The 18,934-nt window shown below is 35.9% G+C and overlaps 7 protein-coding genes across 7 annotated transcripts; 3 read left to right on the top strand and 4 right to left on the bottom strand.

Moving 5' to 3' along the window:
• Positions 1-135: 135 nt before the first annotated feature.
• On the bottom strand, positions 136-1,016 carry C9374_011317 (uncharacterized protein; the record flags this gene model as incomplete). Its single annotated transcript, XM_044686959.1, has 2 exons — positions 136-446; positions 821-1,016. 2 exons carry the CDS (start codon positions 1,014-1,016, stop codon positions 136-138), a joined length of 507 nt encoding a protein of 168 aa, XP_044554486.1.
• A 96-nt stretch (positions 1,017-1,112) lies between these two features.
• On the bottom strand, positions 1,113-3,917 carry C9374_011318 (uncharacterized protein; the record flags this gene model as incomplete). The annotated part of the gene is made up of 1 exon (XM_044686960.1): positions 1,113-3,917. The coding sequence occupies one exon, from the start codon at positions 3,915-3,917 to the stop codon at positions 1,113-1,115; it is 2,805 nt and encodes a 934-aa protein (XP_044554487.1).
• Positions 3,918-4,312: 395 nt separating this feature from the next.
• C9374_011319 (uncharacterized protein) lies at positions 4,313-5,770 on the top strand (the record flags this gene model as incomplete). Its single annotated transcript, XM_044686962.1, has 1 exon — positions 4,313-5,770. The coding sequence occupies one exon, from the start codon at positions 4,313-4,315 to the stop codon at positions 5,768-5,770; it is 1,458 nt and encodes a 485-aa protein (XP_044554488.1).
• A 230-nt stretch (positions 5,771-6,000) lies between these two features.
• Positions 6,001-7,658, bottom strand: C9374_011320 (uncharacterized protein; the record flags this gene model as incomplete). Its single annotated transcript, XM_044686963.1, has 2 exons — positions 6,001-7,061; positions 7,181-7,658. The coding sequence occupies 2 exons, from the start codon at positions 7,656-7,658 to the stop codon at positions 6,001-6,003; spliced, it is 1,539 nt and encodes a 512-aa protein (XP_044554489.1).
• Positions 7,659-7,740: 82 nt separating this feature from the next.
• Positions 7,741-8,533, top strand: C9374_011321 (uncharacterized protein; the record flags this gene model as incomplete). Its single annotated transcript, XM_044686964.1, has 2 exons — positions 7,741-8,445; positions 8,507-8,533. The coding sequence occupies 2 exons, from the start codon at positions 7,741-7,743 to the stop codon at positions 8,531-8,533; spliced, it is 732 nt and encodes a 243-aa protein (XP_044554490.1).
• Positions 8,534-8,550: 17 nt separating this feature from the next.
• Positions 8,551-11,383, bottom strand: C9374_011322 (uncharacterized protein; the record flags this gene model as incomplete). The annotated part of the gene is made up of 2 exons (XM_044686965.1): positions 8,551-9,078; positions 9,320-11,383. 2 exons carry the CDS (start codon positions 11,381-11,383, stop codon positions 8,551-8,553), a joined length of 2,592 nt encoding a protein of 863 aa, XP_044554491.1.
• A 1,119-nt stretch (positions 11,384-12,502) lies between these two features.
• On the top strand, positions 12,503-18,740 carry C9374_011323 (uncharacterized protein; the record flags this gene model as incomplete). The annotated part of the gene is made up of 4 exons (XM_044686966.1): positions 12,503-12,775; positions 12,954-13,189; positions 13,428-14,261; positions 14,327-18,740. 4 exons carry the CDS (start codon positions 12,503-12,505, stop codon positions 18,738-18,740), a joined length of 5,757 nt encoding a protein of 1,918 aa, XP_044554492.1.
• Between the last annotated feature and the right edge of the window lie 194 nt (positions 18,741-18,934).

Here is an 18,934-nt window from a genome sequence, read left to right on the forward strand (position 1 = left end):
TTTGCTGCTTTTTGACAATCATTGTAGTTCTCTTAAGAATACATTTGAAATTGGAAGGAGGAGTAAAAATGTGCAGTATTTGTCATCAATTAATCATCTCACACCATCACAGGAGAGAGACAAGTGTCATGGGCTCTACTTCTTCTTCTTCCTCTTTGAAGAGTCAGAAGCCTTATTTTTACGCTTTTTATTGTCACCATCAAGAATGGTGTTGTTGGATGGTGAGGATGGGTTTGATGATACTTGTTGAGAGGCTTCATCCACATTGGTTGTTGTGTTGTTGTTGTTGTTCAAATGATTGTTGCTAATACTACTATTGTCATTTGATGAGGCAGCAGAAGCCTTGTTGGACCTTTCTTTCAGCTTTTTAAAATAGAGCTGAATGCGAGCAATTTCTTGCTTGATTGGATGATCATCAGGATTTATTCCTTGCGTTTTCAAATACACTGAGCAGTGTTGGTAGTCATGTTGTTGTGTGTGAATATTTTGAATTCGCAGCAAGGAATACGATGAGCAGCAGAGGTTCAAAATGAACATGGTTCATATTTTAAAAGGAGTAGAGCAACACGTTTGTTGTTGACAAATATGGCCATGTTAATTGCAATGAGTCAATCATATCGCATAGGCAAGCGAATAGAAAAAGGTTATCAAGTTTTTTGATGTCATCATAAATCCGAGTCATCATACAAATATTACATTTTCATGATATCATGGATAAACGGAATATGAAAGATCCTCATCGGATACATGATGAGGATATAGTCAGCACGTTGTCATGGGTGAGTTGTAAAATGAAGGCTCTTCATCATCATAAACTTACAATAAAACAGAGTATTCACTGTATAGGCACAACATAAATTCACTTTAGCTCTTGACTCAGGATCCAATTTTGAGGTTTTTGTAGTGAGTGGTTGCTCTAAAAGAGGTTGTACCATACTCTCCACTTGTTTTAGAGAACGATTGAATGCAAGTATGTTTTGTTCAATTTCCGACGGCAACATCATTGAGTTATTCATTTTTTTTGTGTGCAATATTGCAAATTTAATTCAAATTGTTTGTTCGCGAGTAATATATCTCTGCAATGTTGATCATTTCATTGACTTTGACATAAATTACCGTCTTGCTTTGTTTTGAGGTGTGGGTGGGAATAATTTTCGTTCTAGTTCTGCAAATTGAGCAATTTTCTTTTCTATGTCCTTTTCTTCATGAAGTTGTGATTTGACTCTTTTCAAAATTTTCATTCTAATGTCATTGGTTCTTTGTATTTGTTCTCGTAACTTGTTTTGAAGAGTTCTAATTTCTGCACAAATATCATCATCCTCTCTGGATTCATCGTCGACCCATAATTGTGGATTGCTGAGCTGTTGTTGAGGTAGTACTCCAATGCTCTTAATTTCGTGAAGTAACTTTTCTTCAAACACAGACATGTATTGAGGGGAATAATCAAAGGATGTGCTATTTAACATTTGATCAACATCTTTGAATTGATTACTCATTGCAAGAATGTGATTAGCACTTTGAATTTGATTTTTGGAGAGATTCGTTATTTTTTGTTTCAAATATTCTGTAATTTCTAAATGTTGTTGATGTTCAAGAATCGACGATGAGGTTAAATCAGAGGGTAATCCTGAATTGGAATTAAACATATTAGCAGTGGAGGGAGTGATGGGAGTAGTTGCTGAGGATGGAAATGCGGCTGATCTTGCCGAAGATGGTGTTGTAATAGATTTTCTTGATGTTCTGCTTGACTTTCTCGGGGTTTGTTCATCAATAGATTCATTATCGCTGTCAATCGTGTATGCAGAGCTTGCAGATATATCATCAAAAAACGTTTCTAGTGGTACTAAATCTCGTTCTTCAATTAATGATGAAAGTAATCGCTGAGAAAGGCTGTGCTGAGAGAAGAACAATTTGGATGCTTTTTCCACGCTCAAGCTTTCTGTATCGTAGTCAGTCAACTGCTGAATTGCTTGATCGCTGCTAGTAGTTTTCTTTGGCAAATTGGTATAAATCTTTGTATTTTCTTCTTCCCATTTTTCAGTGTAATATTTTCCTTTTTTTCCAATTTTAAAGGCTTCATCATTCTCACTATTTTCTCCTTCTAACAATTTCAATCGATCCTTCTTAATTACAGGGAAGAAGCTATTAATATATTCCCAAAATTGATATTGAGGAAGAGTACGATCAATTTGTGAGGATGGAGTTTTTGAAGCCACATAGTGTTCATCTTCCATTCCTAAAAAAGCATCTCCATCATATTCGCCTCCTCCTTGAGTACTCGATACAAAGGTTTGTCCTGTATCATCAGATCCTGATGGCTTTTTTTTACGTCTTCTTGTACTGCTTGCAGCGGTTCGTTTCTTTTTCTTGGTGCTTGGTGTTTGAGGTAGAGATTGAACGATGTCAGAAACCATTGAAATGGAAGAGGCATCATCAAAGGGAAGTGGTGATTGATTACTACCTCTTGATACAGAGTCATCTCGCTCCGCCATGTCTTCAATCTTGATCGTTAATGGGCCCTCTGTTTGCAGCACTTTGGAGAGTTCATCTCCAGCACCAGGTGAGGTCACACCACCTAGTTTTGGAGTGCCTCTAGACTTTTTTCTAGCTGATCGTGTCTTGATAGAAGTACTCACATCTTCCTCTGAGGCTTCTTCGGCAGTTGCTGCTGATGTAGTAGCACTGTCCTTTTTTTCTATGGCCACAGTGGCATTCTCATGAGACCTTTCTTCATGGAATACTCCACGTGGAACGGTAGCACTGCTAGTACCTCTCTTTCTTTTTCCAAATTGTTGATCCTTGGTCAGGAGCATCAATTCTTCATCCTCATCAGCTTCAATGTCTTCCTCTTCGTCGAGAATGAGTTGGTCTTCTTCATCCGTTAACGAGGGTTTATATTCATCGTCTTCATCTTCAATCATGGCATCATCCTCATCGTCAAGTACCTTTTTCTTCTTTTTTGACGCTTTTTTAGAGCTTTTTCTTGTAGATTTCTTGGATTGACTTTTTGGAGCCTTTTGAGCAACCTTTGGCTCTTGAGTGGAGGAAGCAGATGGAACAACAGCCTTGCTAGCTGAAGGTTGAGAGGGTGGATGAATGCTTTTTGAAATGTCTATACTTGTTGTGCCTAGCGCTGGTTGAGTAGTTTCTTCGCCGAGAAGTGGAGTTGGTGGTTTGATTGCTTCTTCACTTTTCACTGCTGCAGAGGTTGGTTGAGTAGCGGATGGAAGTGCTTTGGTGGATTTTGATGGAGATAGAGATTTGGTGGTGGTCATGGGAGCATTTGGAGAGGCTGTTATACTAGCTTTAGATTCGAATTGGTTTGTAGGAATATCAGAGAGTAACTTGGGTGATGTGGATGTTGCATCTAAGGCTGAGGGAACACTCGTGATATCTATGGATGTGGATGTACCTTCATTGTTCGTTGATGAGAAATAGTCTAAGAGTGATTTTTGTGATTTGGTATTTGGTGTTAAATCGCCTCCTAACACTTTTGGTATGGTTTTTGCGGTCATAGAAGGTGTAGCAGAGGTTTCAACAACATGAGCTGAATTGACTGCATGGAATGTACCCCCTAGAATTTCATCAACCTTAGCCAACTCTTTTTCCCAGAATTGAACTCTTTCCTCAATCTTTGGTTTGAACTCTTCTTGTAACTCCTTAACTGTTTGTTTTAATTGATGTAAGTTCCAATTTCTTTTCACACCTCCTTGTATTGCAGACTGTATAAAAACATCTAACTTGTTGTGGTCATCAATAGGCTCAATGGGAAATGATAATCCATAGGGATTTGAGCTTGGAGAAAGGTTCACCTTGTTCGGACTTTTGATACTACTTGCTTGCAAATCATCTTGACTGGATGATTGAGATGTCAATGTTTTGAATGAATCAGTAATCTTTTTTTGTTTGGGTGGCATTCCGATCGTTTCGTGATGAGGTGAAGGTTTCGCTGGACTGGATGCTGGGTGAATGGTGTCTAGCGAATTTTTATCGATCAATTTCTAAATTTTTTTAGCGGCGTTGTGTTGGTGTGATGATGGTGGCGATGAGAGCACACGAAAATTTTGTTCACAGTTAAATATTTTTTTTAAAAGTTTGGTTTTCATTTCTTGACCAGGCTTGAAGAGTCAAAAAGACAGCCTGGAGCAGTTAGCATTGCTAGGAGTCAGCAAGATGGAACGACGGCTCCACTAGTTGGATATAACAATGAATACAAAACCACTGACAAGTCAATGTATCGAACCGTTGTGTTCAGAGAATGAACCACCTCGCACTCGCTTCCAAAAAAAATCCAAATCCAACCAACACAATCATGGGCCAAACACTGGCTTTATCGCAACTTGTACCTACCAATATTCAAAGACTCACCTCTGGTACAACACCATCATCATCACGAATCACCCACGGAGATTCAAACACTGAACGACATCGAAGGCTTTCCGAAGAAGAAGAAGAGGCTCATCAAGAATTTATCGATCAACAGCATCAACCACATGATTCATTTCATCATGATGATCTAGAGAGCGGAGTTGTTACTTCTCAATCATCACCACCACCACCACAACAACAACAACATACAACTAGCAACCATACGAGCTCTGTTTTATTATTTGGAGGAGCTCCAATGATGATTGACGGATTATTAAATTATGAATTCTTTAATGGAATCAATAATGTCAATGAATTAGTAAGCTTGTTTGGATATTATGGAAGAATTGAAGGATTATTTGGAAGGAATTTAGATCACTATGAACAGCAACATCAAGAACACACTCCATTTGAATATAAAGACACAATGATTCTACGAAATGATGTGAATATTCAAAAAAATTCTCTTATACTAGTCAATGATCAGAATGGATTTAGTTTATCCTTTAAATTTGATGTGAGAACTAACTTCATTGATGAATGCAAGGTGAAAATTTATTTGAAAGCTAAAGAAATTCGAAATTTGAATCCTACTAATAATGGACCAGTTGTAAAATATGAATCATCCACAGTGTTACCTTCAAAAATATTCAATCATTTTGAAATTCAACAGAATGATGGTGCCCAATATTATACTTCTTCTTCCCAAACTCCAACACAATCTACTACGTTAGGAAATACAACAATGACTGATTTATCATCTTCACAAATGGGAACATCTAGTGATGATGATCATTCACTCAACAAGTCTTCAAGAAGAGATTATCACAATTCAACAAGTCTAGAATATAATGTGAATCATTCGATATCGTTAGAAACTATTTTTACTCATCGAGAAGAAATGCAATACAACATTGCAAGTAACAACAACAGTGTTACCAATGATTCTCATTCTTCCATAGAAATGGAATCTACACTCATTCCAATGGTTATTGAAATTCAAAGTGAAACATGTTCTCAATTCTCTCTTTGTTCCATAGTAGACTCTCAACGATCATCCGATCATGACAGTAATTATTCTATTAAGGTGAACAAACAAAAGTTAATGATTGGAAATGAATTGTATGAAGTTGCAGAAATTTATCATCAAACGACGAATCATCATTCCAACACTGAACAAGCTGACACTACCACTGCTCACTCTCCTCACGATGACGAAGAAGATGAGAATTTATGTGTCATTTGTATTAGTGAACCAGCAACCACAGTGGTATTACCATGTGGTCATTTGAGTCTCTGTACAGAATGTGCCAATGCACTTCGTAGTCAAACTAACAAGTGTCCAATATGTCGACAAACCGTTGAATCCGCCATTCAATTACCATCCAGAGAGAATATGTAATTCTACCAATGCAATAGGATGGCACAGTATATTGAGGTTCGTTCGATCGATCCTATTTTGATTATGTTGTTGTTGTTGTGTGTGACTTGTAGTCTACTAACTTGTACCATTAGGTCATCTCGAGCAATCGTGTTGTTGAGACTGAAACTACGATTGTCAAAAGATTGGCATGCAATACAAGGTTCGATCAGACTATAAATTTTGTAATCTCATTGTTTATTATTACCATACTACACCAATGAAAATGAAATACTATCTTGACTCGATGAGATGACCTTTTTTGACTTGGGAGGTGGGTTTGACTTTTTGGATGTGGGTGATGGTTGACTTCTTTTCTTTGACTCTTGTTTGGATGAAGGCGTGATGCAAGTATGGTTACTAGGGTCCGATTGTGTCTTATCGAATTCTGTCTTATGGTCTGATGTTTGACTCATCGTTTGGGTTGCAGATTGTTTGGATTGTTTCATATCATTCACTAAATTCGAAATGGATCGTTGAGTGGAATTTTTGTGAGCCATTTTTCTCAATCGTGCTTGATTCTTTTCCTTTGCATACAGAACTTGTTGATTGGGTGTTGTTCTTGTTGTTGAATTCACATGTGATCTTTTATCACCATACATCATTCCCATAAAGGTGGATCTCATTGAGAGAAATTCTTCACGTTCTTGATCGGTAGCATTGGGATTCAATTTTGAAAGTTCCATCAATGAAGTTAAACTCTTTCCCTTAAGAAGAATATGAGAGGAGGAAGAGTCTTCAGTAGAGTTGTTGAAATCCTTGGTTGTTGTTGTTGTTGCAGCAGTACTAGTCTCTCCATGATTGGAAATGACATCAAACGAAGGATCGTCCGATGATTTACATTGCTTTCGTATCCATTCACTAAAATCTTCACTCGACATGATTTCATACAATTTATACAAGCATGAATATCCTATAAAAGCATCCATTGCTGCATACTTGACAAAGGGTTCAAATTTTGATAAATCTTTTCCTCTCACATTTTCAATATTCAATAATTCAATTCCCAATAATTTCAAGGATGGAATGGAAGTTCCAAATAAATGATATTGAGAGGATACTATTGCCAAATCAATGATATTTTCAATAATGAGAGGAGTGCTAGTTGTAATAGGAGATTTGTTATTCATCATACTAGTGATATTATTCTCAGTATTATTATTATTTTTAGTACTCATCGTAGTAGTGTTATTACTCATCGTAGTAGTAGTGATATGATATTTCTGAGAGATTAAATGTTTAATATCATTACAAACACCAACTCCAATCTTTGCTGTTTTTGAATTAAAAATTCAAATAATTCATTTGGAATTTTCTTCATCTTTTCAATTCCAAATACAAAACATAAACTATAAATCGATATTTGAATGGTAGTGATCGTGAAATGATTACCTTTATATTCTGCATCGAATCCAATTGGAATCAAGTTATTTTTACATATTAAATGATTTAATTTCTTCTCCTTTAATTCCATTTCATATAAATGTGAAATAAAATTTGCACAATTTTTCATTAATTTCCTTGAATTACTATAAATGATATAAAAAGGTATCTTTTCACATGGATTCAAGCACAATTGAATATCTTCTTGATAGGGTTCAATAATATTTGATTGAATATATTGAGAAATTGATGAAGAAATAAATGATGAGTGAGACAGTTGTTCTATGGAGGATTGAGAAGAAATGGATGTATTTAAAGATGATGGATTGACAAATTCAGAAATTCTTTCGGATTTTGTTGTTTCCGAGGGACGTGCTACTTTGTGTTGAGTCGACTGTTTATTATTGGAGGTATCATGATTGGTTTGTCCTACTAGTTGTTTTGTTGTGGAGGATGATGAATGAGTGTGCTGGTGATGGTGGTGCATTTTTTTCAATGTTATTGTTGAGAAGGGAAGGTTATTATTTCAGGGACAAGGCTTTGATTCTTGCTGGACTCATGAAAAAAAAATGCTCATGCAACGAACACATTGCTTTCTGGGCAGCATCTGCCATGGAACAAGGTTCATTTCAAAATATTTATTTTCTACGTTGAAATCATCATTTCATAATGCAAACCAACACCATCACCACTCGACTCGGCAACTACGATTCTATTCAAAAGTGCATCGTTCTCATCCCATTCCTGAAATTACTTTTAAAACTATTCAACCCGATCAAGTATCAAGTTTATCATCATCACAACATTCACCTCCACCACTCATCATTTTACATGGTCTTTTTGGATCCTATTTAAATTTTTCTACTTTTGCAAGACATTACAGTTCCAAATTTCACACTCGTGTTTATTTAGTGAATTTAAGAAATCATTCAGATCCTCAAAATCATTCTCCAGAAATGAGTTTTGCATTGATGGCTTCTGATTTGGTTCAATTCCTTCAAAAACAAGAAATTTCAGAATTTGATTTATTTGGATTTAGTTTGGGCGGTAAAACGGCCATGACCGCTTGTTTGGGTGATGAATTTAAACAACTAGTTGCACATCGCGTGAGAAAATTAGTAGTGGGTGATATTAGTCCACTTCCATTGAGAGATGGTGAATGGGATATTCCACATGTGGTTCGTGCACTTATTCTTTTAGATGAACAATTACCAGAAATGAAAAGTCGAAATGAAGCAGATGCATTTCTTCAACAATATATACCCAATATAGAAGTGAGAGGGTTTTTATTAAGTAATTTGAAGAGAAATGAAAATGATCCTCATATACGAAAAGGTGTATTTGATTGGAAATTTAATGTAAAAGCAATTGCTTCTAATTTACATGAAATTGCTGATTTTCCATACAAGACTCAACGTGTGTTTAATGAAATTGTTGAATTGGGTCAAAATTATTCCATTACCAATGAACCATGGACACCTTTTCAGAAAGAAACTCTTTTTTTGAAAGGTGAAAAGAGTAATCTCATCAATACTAATAGTGGTGGAATGAATTCCCCAAGTGAGCTGAATACCAGTCGTTGCCCAATCCAATGCTTCATAGAGTCCATCTCCTGTAATGGCACAACATCCTTGAATGAACCATTTACGATCTTTCACTGTATGTAATTTCATGACTTCACAAATTTCTTCAGTACTCGCTGCATGTGGTAAATCTTGTTTGTTTGCTAAAATTATGAATGAAGCATTGGACAATTCATCAGCATGAATTAAATATCTATGAAATTCATCACTTGCTTCTCTCAATCTCTCTCGATCATTGGAATCTACAACGAAAATGACCACATCTGTATTTTGATAGTAATGTCTCCATAATGGACGAATTTTGTTACCTCCACCAACATCCCACTAGAATGTGTGTGTGTGTATGTGTGTATGTGTGTTTTCAGGGAATAAGAATGTTAGGAGGTTGTCGAGATCATCATCATATGATGAATATTCAAATGTATGTTCAGGAAACATGTGAGAGTCACACACATGTTGTTAAAAAAAATATAAAAAATTTCACAAATATCGAGTCCATCAATCATAAAAAGATATAAATGTAGATATAATCATACATGAATACTTGATTCACACCACAACTTACCATAGTAATATCATAATTTTTATACCTGACCGTCTCAACATTAAATCCAATGGTTGGTATGGTCGTTACTGTTTCACCCAATTTATACTTGTAAAGAATACTCGTTTTACCAGTAGCATCTAATCCAATCATTAAAGCTCTCAATTCCTTCTTGAATTTTGGTAGTCTTTGTCTCTCATCACCATGATCCATACCATACTTGATATCAAATCCAAACTTTTCCCAATCCTCATTAGAAATGGTACCATTCAATTTGAAAAGAGTCATAATGAGACGATCTTTTAAATTCTCAATAATAGAATTGAGTTCAATAGGAGGATGATTGAATTGACATGCTCCAATACCTAAAATAAATACATGATAAATAAGAGAATATAATAATCCAGTTTGACAAGTGGTCCAATCCAAATATGAAATTAATAATTTTGAACTTTCATAGAAACGATTCTCATAATCATGTAATAGCCATGAGAGAATTAAAAAACAAACAATCTCAGATGATACTGTCATGTTTTTTGATTTTAGAATATAATTCATCATTTCAAAAGGTAGAGATGCAATGATTCGAAGTTTGACATTCAATTTCAATACGAGTACTAATTTAGAAATTTCAGCATTCATATTGTCAGGAATGGAATGTTTGATGAATGGAAATTCTTTTGAAGTAATATCTAAAATCAATTCTCGTTCATGTTCAACGACAGTCCTCGATGGATTCATCAATAAATGACCAATGGTAGAGACAAGTTGTAATTCTTCTTGTGTGAATAGAGAGACTAGACAAGAATTATTTATATCTGTATCATCATCATTGGTGGTAGTAGTGGTAGTAGTATTTGTGTCATCAGCAGTAGTAGTAGTAGTAGTACCATTACTATTATTTGCAGTAGCACCATTCACAGTAGCACCATTCGTGGTAGTAGTAGTAGTAATGGTAGTGATAGTAGTAGTACCATTACTATTATTATTATCACTATTATTATTGGTATCACGTGTTGAGCAGTAATGATTAAAAATATGATCAGCAACGATACATGGTAAATTCATAGCCAACACATCACATGCTTTTGGAATAATAATATTCCTTGTATCTTCAGATAATTCTAAACATGTAAATGCAATGGTTGATGCATTGTAATCATTCAATACTCGAGATATAGCTCTAGTAAGAGATTCTACTTGATATTCATCTGCAATTTGTAATAATGAAATTAAATCTTTCATCTTGATAAGAGAATTATATTCAGTTTGGGTAACATTTGAATGATTGGTATGATTTGAAATATTTAAATGATTTGAAATATTTAAATGATTTGAAATATTTAAATGATTGTATGAATCACAACACATTACATCATCCTCTTGTAATAATTTAAAATTAGAAACTCCCAAATATCCCAAATGAATGAAATGAATCATTTGTTCAAAATATTGAATCATGGGCATGGTATCATCAAGTGTCATTTCATTCGATTTGGATTCCATCATTTCACTATGAAACATCTTCTCAAATACTTTGCTATGAGTGGCAAGTACTTGTTTCATGACAATGAGTCGAGATTGAGTATGAGGAATGTGAATGGTAAATGAATGGAGAAGTGATGATGAATCATGATTGGTTTGATTTCTTTTGAAATATCGAATGATCTTTGTGTCCGTCAAATGGATGATTTCATATGAATATTCATTCATCATGATGGTATTGTCACAAGTTGTTGTTGTTTCTGTTGGAACTGTTGGAACTGTTTGGACCATGATGTGGTTATTGGTGATTTCGGAAGTGGTGGTGGTCGAGGTGGTGATATTGGGAGCCACATGATGATCACTGTGAGTGTCCTCTGTAGTAGTAGTATTATCAATTGTAGTAGTAGTAGTATCAGATGTTGTGCATGGATTATTATTACTGTTGGTATTACCATGAATGTCATCCTTGTCATCTCTCACTAAATAAAAATACATGTGATTTTGAATTTTAGAAATTAATTCTTCACGGATATCTGTCATACCCATCACTTGTGTGGTGGATGACAGTGAATCTGCTGATGCTACCTTCAATTCATTCATTAATTCTCTTTTGACACTACATTCCAATCACAATACCAATGACTCGTTTGATTCATCTTTTTAATGAAATTAATCAATTCTTCATCAAGTTGCTCAACAGATTGAGAAGATGGTTGCATATCGGAAGAGATACTTGTCAATGTGCGATTGGAATGAGTTGATGATAACATGATATTGGTCGGTGCAATCGAATAACGCATCACTATTTTTTTTTTGAATCCTTTTTGAAATCGATAAGGTGATTCACTCTGCCACAATAAATGAGACTCGAGATTTTCGTTGTAAAAGAACTTGCACGTCAGCATGATAAGAACACTAAATGACACATCATTGTTTCATTGTAATCGTGCACAACATAATGTTTTTCGGCGAGAAGTTCTTGCTCTACAAGAACTTTTGGAGTTTGCATGACGTGCATTAGTGTTGACAAACTTGTTATGAACAGTTAGAGAACGCCTTTAATTGAGGAACATTGATTTCTGTTGAAACAAGGAACGCAAGAAGAAATTGATTCAGAGAATTTTACAAGGACGAATTATGTTTTCACTGACTGGACAAGTGTCAAGAATGCATTCGAGATAATAACGAATGAAACGTCTTACTTCTCAAGATTGATTGAATTTTTGGTGAGGTGTTTTTATTTTGAAGTTTATTTGATTGTCCAAGAGAGTCCTGTGTGTAACAGACAGTACAACCCTCACTGTGGATATCCAAGGAGAAGTCATAGAATGATTCCAAATAATTCAAGGTGTTAAAAACATTTGTTCTCGAATAAGGTGAAAAGACTTCACATCATCTGTCAAATTTTTCCAAACAAGTCGTCACTGAAAATTTACATCATTTGTCAATCATTCAACAACAACATGATGATTCACAAACATTTCAAAAAAACATCAACAACTATCCTTGTTGTATCATCCATTGCTGTCTGTCACCTCAAAATTTGATAGTCATCCGTACTGAATATATATATATACACAAAGGAATCAATCCACCACACTTGTTGTTGTTGTTCAATCATCATATTTTCACAAATATCTTTGAAACTAAATAGACCATCCTATTTCTCCAATAGACACACAATCCTCTCCAACATTTCCTTTGTGAATCATCATCAAAATGTCCACCACAGATAATGCTCCTCCAACCAACTCTTCACGTAGAACTAAAAAGAATAATGCTGGTGAATCCTTCTTTAAACGTTTGCTCGAACAACAAAAACAAGAACTTGGTACTTCCAATAAATTCAAATGGGTGCCTGATGGAGAAGGTGGATATGTTGCAGGTGAAATTGTTGAAGAGACTGCTACTGAAGTTCAATTTAAATATGAGGATGGTAGAGTGAGTACTTGCAAACCAGATCAAGTCTTTCCAATGAATCCTCAAAAATTGGTATGTTTTTTTTGGGAATGTCTCTATTTATGTTCTTTGAGGAATTATTTCACATGATACTGCTGTGTGAATGATGAATATGAATGATCCAATATATTATGATCATCCTCCTCCTCCACTCGCACTCCTTCCAAATAATAATAATAATATCCTCAACTTCCAAATACGATATTTATAGGATGGTATTGCTGATATGGCCTCTCTCTCACTCCTCAATGAACCTTCTGTCTTTTACAACCTCAAATATAGATATGAACGTGATCAAATCTATACTTATTCTGGATTGTTCTTGGTTGCTGTCAATCCATACAAGAATTTACCAATCTATACTGAAGAAGTGATCAAAAAGTATGAAGGTAAACGTCGTGAAGATGTTGAACCACATATTTATGCTGTTTCTGATGTTGCCTATAGGTATGTTAATTGTGTTAATTCAACAATGATGATTTTATCATTGTCATCCTCACCTATTGAATATTTAACAACAAATCTCTATTTTGATCCAATTCAATGAATTGATCCGAATATGGATCTCTTGTTGAATTTGAATCATTGCCTCCTCTCTCTCTTTGGACTTGTTTGCTGTCATCCAATTCCATGGACTGAACAAAACACTCCTCGCCACTTCACCACTCCTCATCACCATATATAGACAAATGTTACAAAATGGTGAAAATCAAAGCATGCTCATTACAGGAGAATCTGGTGCAGGTAAAACAGTGAACACGAAACGAGTCATTCAGTACTTGACTCATGTCGCTGGTAAAGGTGGTGCAGGTGGTCAAATTGAACAACAATTGAACATGTGTAACCCCTTATTGGAATCATTTGGTAATGCCAAAACTCTCCGTAATGACAATTCTTCTCGTTTTGGTAAATTCATTGAGATTCAATTTGACAAACAAGGTTATATTGCTGGTTGTAGAATTCAACACTACTTGTTAGAAACCACACGTGTCATTAGACAAGCCTTGAATGAACGATCGTTCCACATTTTCTATCAAATCTTTAGTATTGAAGATGAAAAGAAGAAGGAATTGTATTTGACTGATCCAAGTGATTATGAATATGTGAATCAGAGTAATTGCTTTGTCGTACCAGGTGTCGATGATGAGGCTGATATGAAAATGACTCTTCAATCCATGCGTATCATGAAAATGACAGAAACTGAAATTGACATGATTCTCCGTATTGTTGCTTTCATTCTCCATATTGGTAATGTTCAATTCAAGGATGATGAAGAAGAACATGCTCACGTCACGAACGCTAAAGAATCTCTTCAATTGGCATGCGAAATTCTCAAAGTCACTCCCGATCAATTGGTCAAAGGTTTTTGTAAACCTCGTATCATTTTGCCAGGTGAAGTCATTGAAACTGCTGTCGACTCGAGAAAGGCTAACTTTAACCGTAACGCGTTGGTCATGTCCACTTATTTGCGTATGTTTGATTGGATTGTTCAAAAGATCAATCAATCCATGAGTGCCAAGTCTGAAATTAAGAACTTTATTGGTGTATTGGATATTGCTGGTTTTGAAATTTTGATATCAATAGCTTTGAACAATTGTGTATCAACTTTACCAATGAGAAACTTCAACAATTCTTCAATCATCACATGTTCAAGAAGGAACAAGAAGAATACTTGAGAGAAGATATTGCATGGAACTTTATTGACTTTGGTTTGGATTTACAACCAACCATTGATTTAATTGAGAAACCACAAGGTGTCTTGGATATTCTCCATCAAAAGTGTGTCGTTCAGAATCAAGACGAGGAGAGCTTTGTTCGTGATTTACTCTCGAAAAATGCCAAATCGGAAAAGTTGAAGAAGGATAAATTCGATCAAAAGGCTTTCCTCGTGACTCACTACGCTGGTGAGGTCAAGTACAATGTTCGTGATTGGTACAGCAAGAACGTGGATCCACTCAATGATGATTGTAAGATGGCCATGCAAAAGAGTATGTTGCCTTTCGTGAAGAAACTCTTCATTTCTAGTGAGGATAAGAAGGAGGACAAGTCGGCCACCAACTCTCGTTCCACCTCGGGTGCTGGTGTTCGTTTCCAAACCGTCGGTAACAAGTACAAGAAGCAACTGAGTGACTTGATGCAATTATTGGCCAGTACAGAGCCTCATTTTATTCGTTGTATCAAGCCTAACTCTCTCCAGAAGCCAGGTATCTTGCAAGCCGTTCACGTGTTGGAACAATTGAAATGTAACGGTGTCTTGGAAGGTATTCGAATTAGTCGAAAGGGTTATCCTGGTCGTATCAAATTTGCTGATTTTGCCAAGAGATATGAATTATTGGCAAAGAGTGCGAGTGCAGTCAAATCCTTAAAGACGGATCGTGAGAAGTGTCAAGCCATCATCTCCGATGTGGGTTCTTTTGTTATGGATGAAACCAAATACAAAATTGGTAAGACTAAAATCTTTTTGAAATCGGGCGTGGAAGCTCAACTCGAAGAATTGAGAGAACACCAAATTGAGAAGGTCATTGCATTGGCTCAAGCAGCCTGTAAGGGTCACTCTGCTCGTAAACAATACAAGAAACTCATTGGACGTATTGTTTATATCAAATTATTGCAAAGAAACTTTAGAGCCTATTTGAGTATGAAAGATTGGGATTGGTATCAACTCTTTGTCAAGGTTCGTCCATTGGTTGAGGCTGATCGTTCTGAAAAGATGTTGAACCAAATGAAGGATGAAATTGAAAAGTTGAAACAAGAAGTCATGAATCAAATTGAGAATAACAAGATTACTGAACAAGAAAAGGATAATCTCTCTCGAAGTGTTGAACAAATGAGAGCTGAGATTCGAACTCGTGAAAGTGAATTGGAACAAATGAATCAAATGTTACGTGAAATGAAGGACAAGATGGATCATCGTGAACACGACATTGAATCTCTGAGCGGTAACATGCAAGATAAGGAAAATGCCATTTCCAATTTGAGACGAGAAATTCAAAACAAGGACTTTGAAATGAATCAATTAAAGACTCAATTGGACAATGCCAAGAGAACATTGGCTGATAAGGACAATGAAGTTCTTCAACGTGGTAAAAACATTCAAGAAGTCAAAGATGAATTGAATCGAGCCTTGACAGAATTGGAAGATTTGAGAGCTGAATTGAATATTACCAAGAATACTTTGAACAACTCGGACTATTCATTGGATCAAACACGTCAAGAAATGCTCGACAAGGAACGTAAATTGAGAGAACGAGACAATGAAATTGTGGAACAAAAGAAGAAATCTGCTACATTGGAACAAGATTTGAAGCGTGCTGAAAATGATCGAAATGAATTCGAGTTGCAAGTCAATTCCATGAAGAAGGCCATTGACAACTTCCAACAAGAATTGGATAAGAAGAATCGTGAATTTGATCAATTGAGAAGACAAAAAGTCTCTGGTGATCAACAATCTGAACAAATTCTCTCTGAATTGGAAGAAGAAAAGAGAAAACGTAATGAATTGGAAAAGAAATCACGTGAATTGGATCAATTGTTGGAAACTGAAAAGTTTGAACATGAACGTGCTCTTTCCAATGCTCGTGATTTGGAAACTGAAATTGAAAATCTCAAAAAGGAAATTGCCACATTGAAGATGAGAATTTCTGAATTGGAAGATGCCAACGAGAGATTGAAACGTGAAAATCAACAATATGAACGTGAATTGGGTGATTTGAGATTGAAGAGTGAAAATGAACAAAACAAGATGCAAAGTGAATTGCAACGTGAGAAACAACGTGCCAATGATGAAATTTCCAATCTCAATAACAAACTTGAAGATACACGAAGAAGATTGGAAGAATCTGAACAAAAGGTCAACAATTCTGATCGTGAGAATAGAAACTTGAAGAAGGACAAGCAACAACTTGAACAAGATAAGGCTGATTTAGAAATCAAGTTGAAGAGAACTGAAAGTGAACTCAAATCAGGCTCACAAGACGCTGACAATTTGAAACAACAATTACAAGAATCTGAAAATAAGAAACGTGAATTGTTGAATCGTGTGCGTGATTTGGAATTGGAATTGAACAATCTCAAAGAAGAATTGAATCGAGAGAAATCCAAGAGATCTTCACTCGAATCGGACTCTTCCTCTCTCAAAGACAAGTTGAACACACTCGATCAAGAACTCTCTGCATTGGAATTGGTCAAGACCAAAGTTGAGAAACAACTCCGAGATACTCAATACGATTTGGATCAAGAAAAGAATCTCTCTTCCAAATTGAGATCGGATTTAGATCAAGTCCGAAAGTCCGAGACTGAATACAAGGCTAAAGCAGAGACTTTTGAGTCTTCACTCCAATCACGTGAGGCTGAATTGAAGAACTTGAGAGATCAACTCGAACAATTGAGATCTCAACTCTCTGACAATTCGAACATTTCCGAGGAGGCTCAAAAGCAAATCAAGAAGATGAAGGATGACATTCGAAAGAGTCAAGAACAATTACAAGAGAGTGAATCTCGATTGAAGGATGAAATGATCAAACACAAACAAGCTCAATCCACCATTCTCGAAAAGGATAATCAACTCGCACTCTCAAAGGATGAATTGAATCGATTGTTACGAGAAATTTCACAATTGAGATCTGATTTGGATAATGCTCGCAATAATTTATCTGGTGCTGACACTGAATCATTGAAATTGAAGAGTGAATTGAGAGAGAAGGATCGTAAATTGAAAGAAGCAGAGAATGAAAAGGATGATTTGGAATCACAAGTTCAACAATTAGAACGTGAGATGAATGAACACAAATCTCGACACGATCAAAAAGATCAAACCATCTCGCAATTAGATGCCGAACGTAAACAACGAGAAGTGGAACTTGCCAAATTAGCCAATGATGTCGAACGATTGAAACAAGAAAAGGAACGTGATGCCACTACAGCGCGCCAACGTATCGAACAATTACAACGCACCATGGATGATGCTGAGGAACGTGCCTCGAGTGAAGTTCGCAAACTCCAATCCGACAATAAGGATCTCAAGAATCAATTGAAGCAATTGAAGAAGGACATGGAGAGTGGAATGAATTCTTCGTCTTCGGGTACTGTAGACAGTGCTGAATTGTCTCGTGTACGACGTGAATACGATTCTGAATTGATCAAATTGAAGGCTCAACTCGAAGATGAAGTCATTCAACGCAACGACGCCGAACAAAAGAAGAAACTCTTAGAATTTGAATTGAATGATTTCAAGGACAAGTACAATCAAGAGACCAAGGCTCGTAAAAAGATGGAAGCACTCAAATTATCTCTCCAATCTGAAATTGAAGATTTGAGAGAATTGGCTGAAAAGGCAGAAGATCTCTCCGAAGAATTGTCCATGTGTAAACAACAACATGCAGATATGGTCAATGAACTTGAAAGTGAATTGAAGAAGGAGAGATCCGATCGTATTTACAATGAAGAAGAAGCATCTCGATTCAAGCGTGATGTTCAAAATCTTAAAGTTCAATTGGAATTGGCTCTTCAAAAGAAGGAAGAGGAATTGAGACGTGTCAGAGGTCAATACGAACAAGAAATTCAAGATTTACAAGATTTGTATAACAAGTCCAAGAATGATAAGAAGAAATTCTCCAAATCTTCAACTTCATTGGAGACTGAATTACGTGAAGCTCAACGATCGTTACAAGATTCTGAACGTTACAGATCATTGGCTGAACAGAAGGCTGATCGATTGGAACGTGAATTGAAGATGGCTAATTTGAGATTGGAAACTGAATCATCCAATCAATTACTCATTGCACAAGAGAAACAACGAATTGAAAGTCAATTGCAATCCGTGCGTGATCAATTCGATGAATTGGAGAGTGAAAATACCAAGTTGAAATCAGATTTGGATTCTGAGAGAAGAAAGTTCCAACAATTGGTTCGAAGATTGAATAGCAGTGCAAGTACAAGTTCAGCACGATCCTATGTGGGTGCTGGCGATGATGATTCTGATGACGAGGATGAAGAATAAGTGTATTGTTAGCTAAGAACACTTGGAAGCTCGCTTTAGGTTTTTAATTAAAATTTGTTTAATTTCAAAAGATTGTTGTTGCGCTCTTTCTTCATGCAAACTGGTTACGAACTTTCATACTAGGTGACTGAGGAAATCTTCAACAGGACACTACCACACTTCCCCTTCAACGACGTTACATTTTAGTGCGCCTC

This window comes from Naegleria lovaniensis (genome assembly GCF_003324165.1).
Source record: "Naegleria lovaniensis strain ATCC 30569 chromosome Unknown tig004, whole genome shotgun sequence".
Lineage (NCBI taxonomy): Eukaryota > Heterolobosea > Eutetramitea > Acrasida > Naegleriidae > Naegleria > Naegleria lovaniensis.